General features: G+C 41.8%; 1 protein-coding gene across 1 annotated transcript in view; it reads left to right on the top strand.

The window, feature by feature from the left end:
• NBEAL2 (neurobeachin like 2) overlaps positions 1–7,168 on the top strand; it is a 96,495-nt gene that overhangs the window by 42,829 nt on the left and 46,498 nt on the right. Inside the window, exons 11-13 of the mRNA XM_044677074.1 lie at positions 2,003–2,110; positions 2,528–2,611; positions 4,967–5,065. Coding sequence (XP_044533009.1) covers positions 2,003–2,110; positions 2,528–2,611; positions 4,967–5,065 — 291 coding nt within the window. The remainder of the gene's footprint in view (positions 1–2,002; positions 2,111–2,527; positions 2,612–4,966; positions 5,066–7,168) is intronic.

Here is a 7,168-nt window from a genome sequence, read left to right on the forward strand (position 1 = left end):
TCCAGCCTTGAACTAGCTATGTAACCCTGGGTAAGTCACTTAACCTCATTTGCCTCAGTTTCTCATCTGTAAAATTGAGTTGGAAAAGGAAATGGCAAACCACTTCAGTATTTTTGCCAAGAAAACCCCAAATGGGGTCTTGAAAAGTCTGACACAACAGAAAATGACCAAATGACAACTAGTGGAATGAAGAGTGAACTTAGTATGAGGAGACTTTGATTCAAGTCCTCCCTCTAGCTGCATAAATTTGTCACACGAGTCATTTCACCTTTGGGCCTCAGTTTTCCTATTTGTCTATAAAATAAAGTGTTCTCTACCCTTGTTCTTAAGGAAAAATGATAGCCTATATATGTTCCTTAAATCTTCACAAATAAACACTATCCTACTGTTGTCTTCCTCTGAGGACAGATGAGGTTCTGTGGCTACAAGATGGAGGCAACATTCTCTTTTGCACCTACAGGACCCTGCTGGGGCTGAGGGTGCTTCAGATTAGACCATCAGCAGGAAAGGTCAGGATGAAATGGCCCTGAGTTGAAGGTGGAAGGTTAGCATTAAAACCCAAGGAAAAGGGGACAACTAGGTGGCTCAGTGAATTGAGAGCCAAGTCTAGAGACGGTAGGTCCTGGGCTCAAATCTGGCCCCAGGCACATCCTAGCTGTGTGACCCTGGGCAAGTCACTTAACCCCCATTGCTTAGCCCTTACCACTCTTCTGCCATGGAATCAACACACAGTATTGATTCCAAGACAGAAGGTAAGTATTAAAAAAAAACTGCAGGGAAGGTCCTTAACCTCTCCCGACACAAGATTTTCTCATAGTCCCTGGGGTGGGGGATTACTAGTGCTGGCATCCCCAGTTTGGGTCTGATGGTGGCTGGTGGTGTATCCTGGCCATGCATGGTGGTGAATGAAGCTGATTTTCCTACCAGATTACCCTGGTCTTCTGCCTGATCCTTTCCTTGTTAACCCTCCCTCATATCCCCCAACTGCAGTTACATTCTAACCCCAATGCCAAAGTCTACATTCACAGAAACTGGCTCCTGGGGTCAAAAGCATCTCAGCTTGGTGGCTCATAGAATTGTTGCATTTCAGAGGCAGAAGAGACCTCAGAGGGCAGCCAGTCCAACCCCTGTCTGAGCAAGAATCACCTTTACAGCATTCCCATTGTCTCCTCTGTTGAGAGGGAACTCTAGGGCCAAGTAGAACAAATCTGATCAATCTGCTTGGCCTTACCTATGGGGCCACCTGACCCCTTGTCATTGCCCACTCTTCTTGGTGTTCAGGAGAAAAATATATTTCATCTGAGAGAAAGGAGCATTTCACTATTGGAGAAGAAACTGGTTGTAGGTGATGCGAACTCATTAGTCTCCTCAAACTGGATTCAGGTCCAGCTCTGCTCCTAACGGGCAGTTTGACATTGGGTTTACCTGATTTGACCTCAGTTTCCTTCTCTGTAAAGTGAAGGGGTTGGTTTAGATGATTTTTAAGGCACCCTCATCTCCAAATTCCCATGATTCTGGGAAATCTAGACCTCTTGATTCTAAAATATCATTATCTTCAGAGTAGAGTTAGTTAACCAGAGGTATTAAATGAAATAGGCACATCTGGACTCCCAGTTGGATTCTTCTTTCATAACAAGGGAGCATCCAAGAAATTTCCTAAGATTGGGTTGAGGGTCATGATGAGAGCTCCCCACTTCTCTCCAAATTCAGTGTACAATCTCCATTTCTCTATTCTCCCCTACCTCCCTATTCCTCTGCTTGCTTAGAATTGGTGGAGGGAACTTAAGAATCTGTTTTTGTGCTTCCTTGATTATATATTGTATCGGCATACCATGGGAGTAAAAGAGGGAGAGGGATGTAGGGGCGGGTGTTGAAGAAGACAGAAGCCCAGAAAAACAGGGTCCAAACAAAAGGCTTGGTGGTAGAGAAGGGTGGAACTCTTCCTGGAATCAAAAGTCTGACTGACTCAGGGAATGAATCTCTGCCTTCCCACTCAACAAAGCAGCAATCCCCAACCTCTCCGTGCTTCCCTGGGACTTCATTGCCTGTGTGTTCTCAAGAACTGCAAGCTCAGCAAGAGCTCTGTCGGAATTCCAGGATTATTATCCAGGTACCTGGTCTTGTCTCGTCCTCAGTCTAATTCCTGTCCCTGGCATGGCCTTCAGCATTAAGGTCCTATGGGTCATGGCTACCCCATCTCGTGGATACCAGACTCTTCAGTTGGCACTGAGAGAAGAATGCTTTGGATCCACAGAGGACCTGTAATCATCTGATGATCTGAGATGACCAGGACAGAAGGAGGAGATAGGACATTGGACCTCAGTGCTCTCTCCCCCTGGGAAAGAGTGTCAGGACAAAGTGCCTTTGTCATCCCTTGGAGCGAGTCCTCATCTTCTTCTGCTTCATAACCTTCCAATCCCACAAAGACATTAGACCCAGGGGATCAAGTAACTAGATAGGGAGGGAAAAGGAACTATGTGTGAATTCTTAGTCTCTTACAACTTCATTGCTTCTCCTTCCCTTGAAGGTGCTGGACAGAGACACTGATGCCATTGCTGTCCATGCTGTCAGGGTGCTTACTTCCATCATGAGCAACTCTCCATCTGCCAAGGTAGGACAAGGCACAGGGGACACTTGGGGTGCTTCCTGCAGCTCCAAGGTGAGGCACAAAGGGAATGGCAGCAGTGGGCTACAGCTGTATGGTGAAGGGATGGATCCCAGAGCCACAAGGAAGGGCTGAGAGCACAGGATGGGAGAGAGCTATGAAAGTTGTTAGCACAACCAGGGAGGCAGAGCAGCTTAGCTTTGGGGCTTAGAATGAGCATTTGCTATGAATATCCATAAAGAAGTCACCATGCTTTTTCCTACATCAAAGCTGGCAATTTATAGTAGCTAAAGACCCAGAATTTCTGGGCTAGTATAACAGAACTTTATAACTGTGGCTATAAGGCTGACTGTGTTGACAGGAGGAAGAGAAATAGATGAGACCTCTTGATGTCAGAACATTACAGCACTGAGTTCTTCCTAGTGATTCTACATAGCTTTCATTATCTATGTTTTGCATGTAATTAGAGGGTCTTGTATGCCAGTCTGTGCTGTAAGCTACTTGAAGTCTTAAGCACACAGAATACTGAAGGATATGGGCAATGCTCATTCTGTTAAGAGAATTGTTATGTCTTTGATCCCTTCTCTATTTGCTCAAATGTCTGTGTCAAGAGGACAATGGACTCAAGGCAACTAGGTGGCTCAGTAGATAGAGTGCCAGAATCCAGGGAGGTTCTGGGTTCAAATCTGGCCTTCCTAGGTATATAACCCTGGGCAAATCACTTAAACCCAAATGCCTAACCCTTACCCCTCATCTATCTGCCTTAAAATCAATACATAGTATCAATTCTAAGACAGAAGGCAAGGGAAGAGAAAGAGACACACACAGAGAGAGAAATAGAGAGAGAGAACGGGATAATGGGATGACTTATTATAATTCTGTGACCAGGGCCTTTTAAGGACAGGATAGATTTGGATACCTGGTAGAGTGGAGAATGGAGAGACATTCTAGGCTGTTGAGAAGTTGAATTAGGAATATGTGTGAATTATCTATGTTATTCCTATCAAGGAATAAACCTGGAGTTTGGGGGACAGGGAGAAAGGCCAGTTTAGTGGATGCAGAGGGCTTCTGAGCTTGGGCTGTGGGCAGGAACAGGGAATAGTGGAAAGACCACTAGATAAAGAATCAGGAGATGAGTTTGTATTCTAGAGCCTGCGCTTCCTGACCGTGTTTCTCACTTGGGAGCCTCTGTTTCCTTGTCTTTAAAATGGAGATCATAATATTCACATCATCTACATCAGTAGGTTGTAATCAAAATGCCTCAAAGCACCATGAGAATGAGAATTTCTGTCATCATTATTGTTATTACTATTCAGCCAGCTTGACTTTATGTGCCCTTTCCCACTGTAGGAGGTGGTTTTTGTTGTTGTTTTTTAATTTTAAATCTTTACCTTCTCTTTAAGAACTGATACTGTCAATACTAAGGCAGAAGAGTTGTAAGGGCTAGGCAATTAGGATTAAGTGACTTGCCTAGGATCCCACTGCTAGGAAGAATCTGAGGCTAGATTTGAACCCAGGCCCTCCTGACTGAGACCTGGCATGTTAACTACTGTGCTTTCTAGCTGCTCCTGGTTTTGTTTTGTTTTGTTTTTTAATCCTTTACCTTCCATCTTAGAATCAATACTTTATGTAGGTTCCAAGGCAGGAGAGCAGTAAGGGTAGGAAATGGGGGTTAAGATACTTGCCCAGGTCACATAGCTAGGAAGATTCTGAGGCCAGATTTGAACTTAGGACCTCCTGTCTCTAGGCCTGACTCTCTAGCTACTGAATCACCTAGCTGCCCCACCCAGCTCTGTTCTGCTGTTTTTGTTGTTTTTTTTTTTTTTTTAAGAAAATGTTTTTTAGGGGGCAGCTGGGTGGCTCAGTGGATTGAGAGCCAGGCCTAGAGACAGGAGGTCCTGGGTTCAAATCTGGCCTCAGACACTTCTCAGCTGTGTGACCCTGTGCAGGTCACTGAACCCCCATTGCCTAACCCTTACCACTTTTCTGTCTTGGAGCCAATACACAGTATTGATTCTAAGGTGGAAAGTAAGGGTTTAAAAAAAAAAAAAAGAAAATCTTTTTTAATTAATTTTTTTCAGTTGTCAAGCATTTATTTTCTGTCCCACTTCCCTCCTCCAATTAAACAAAGAAATTATAACAAATATTTATGTCAAGCAAAAAAAAATTTCCCTTATTGAACTTGTCCAAAAATATATATCAGATTCTGCATCTAGAGTTCATCTCCTCTCTGCCCAGAGGTGTCTAGCATGCTTCATCTTCAGTCCTCTGGAATTATGGCTGGTCATTGCATTATCAGAGTTCTCAGTTCTCTCAAAGTTATTTTTCTTTATAATGTTATTGTATAAATTATTCCTACAGGAAGTGTTTAAGGAGAGAATTGGCTATTCCCACTTGTTTGAGGTTCTGAAGAGCCAGGGTCCCCCCACTAAAAGACTCCTCCAGGAATTGCTCAACATGGTAAGAAAATGAGAACGGATGGGGAAATGATGAAATTTCTATTATCAGTCATTTGACTTAGTAGATACCAAAATATAGATTGGTCAACTTTGCTAATCTATTTAATGGGGTTAATCTGAGCTCCTTTGTCTTGTTCAATTTTCACCAGTCCCTGAATTCTAACTGCATCCCAAATGGGATACACATGCAGAATTTTTACAAGATAGGGATGGGGTGGAAGTGTTCACATGCAGTGGTTGCCATCCAGAAAGTATGCAAATTCTGTCTCTGTGTCCCTGTCTCTCCTGTCTTAGAGATTGCAAGGTATGGTATAGTGAGGAGGATTCGTTTCTTCATTCAACTATCCATTCATTCATTTTTCTTTCATTCATTCATTCATTCATTCATTCATTCATTCATTCAATTAATGTTTATTTGTATCTCCTAGATCCAAGGTTTCCCAAAAGCATTTAAGCTTTAATAATTTAAAATTGCATTAGAAATCTATATACATGTATACAGATACATATGTACACACATGTACATGTACACATACTTAAACATACACATGTGTGTGTGTCTGTGTGTGTCTAATGGTAGAACTGAGAATGAAACCCAACACTTCTAGTCTGATGCCATATAATATAATTTACCTGTGACATAAGCAAATTAATTACTATCTCTGGGCTTCAGTTTCTTCATCTGGAAAATAGTGGAAGTCTGAGTTCATATGGATTTCAATGAGATTGGTTATGTTTTCAGTATGGTTTTATGGTCCAGTCAAATAAACACTAGACTAGAGCTCTAGAGACCTCGTGTGGAATCCTGACTCTACTACTTTGTGGGAAATTACAAGTCCCTTTTTCCAAAATAGGCCTCAGTTTCCTCATCTGTGAAATGAAAAGTTGGGACTTGATAGCTCCAAGGTCCCTTCCAACTCTTCATTCTATGATTCTGTTGATAAAATCTTGATGTCAAATAACATCAGACTAATTAACTTGGTTTTTGGAATTGAGGTAATTTGGATCCATGGTGAGCTATTACAAGTTTCTCCTCTAGACTTTCTATTCATAACAACACTCATCATAGATTAACTGATTGATTAGAGCTGAAAAGGAACTTAGACTATACAATATCAGAAGAAGGGACTTCATTCATTCATTCATTCATTCATTTAAAAATATACTATATTCAGAGACCTGTGCTGGAGGAGACTTAAAGTTTAGATAAGACACAATCCCTATCTTTATGAAGCTTATAATCTAGTAGGGAAATGAGAGAAAAATGAATGTGACACACGATATTAGGTAAGTACACTAGAAGGGTACAAAACAAGGTATTACATGTCATCATTGCCATCCAGGTGGAATCCAAGAAACTTCCTGGAAGAAGTGGCATTTGATTAGGCTTTAAGAGAAGGATAGAAATCCAACCTACCTGTTTTGATTATGGCTACCACCATTCTACCAGTCAGCCAGGCTCCTAACCTCAGTGCCATCCCTAATGGCCATCTCTCATTCATCCTTCCCTCTAGTCAGCTGCCAAATCTTGTCATCTCTACTTTCACAACACCTCTCCTCTCTTCTTTCAAGTCACGCAGCCACCAGAAACCTTCTGGCCTGAATTATTGTGACAGCCTCCTAGATCTGTCTCCTTGCCTCATCTCTAAATCACCCTCCATCCAGCCACCAAGGTGATTTTCTTTAGGCACTGATCTAAATAAACTCTAGAAACCTGGCTCCAAAACTTCCACTACTACCTTGTTACATCATATTCCCTTCATACCCATTCTCATTTAGCTAAACTGACTTTCTTACTTCTTCTCAAGAGCCCCAGGCCTGGAATCAGGAAGACCTGAGTTCAAATTTGACCTCAGATTACTAGCTGTTTGACCCTGGACAAGTCATTTAATCTCAATTTGCTTCAGTTTCTTTATCTGTAAAATGAGGATAATAAAAGTACTTACCTTCCAGCCTTGCTGTTTTAAGGATCAAATGAAATGATTGTTGTAAACTGCTTAGTACAGTGCCTGGTACCTAGTAAGCATTATAAGAATGTTAGCTATTATTGTTATTGTTATTATTATTATTATTATTATTATTATTATTATTATTATTATTATTC

The sequence above is a fragment of the Gracilinanus agilis genome, chromosome 1 (genome assembly GCF_016433145.1).
Source record: "Gracilinanus agilis isolate LMUSP501 chromosome 1, AgileGrace, whole genome shotgun sequence".
NCBI lineage: Eukaryota > Metazoa > Chordata > Mammalia > Didelphimorphia > Didelphidae > Gracilinanus > Gracilinanus agilis.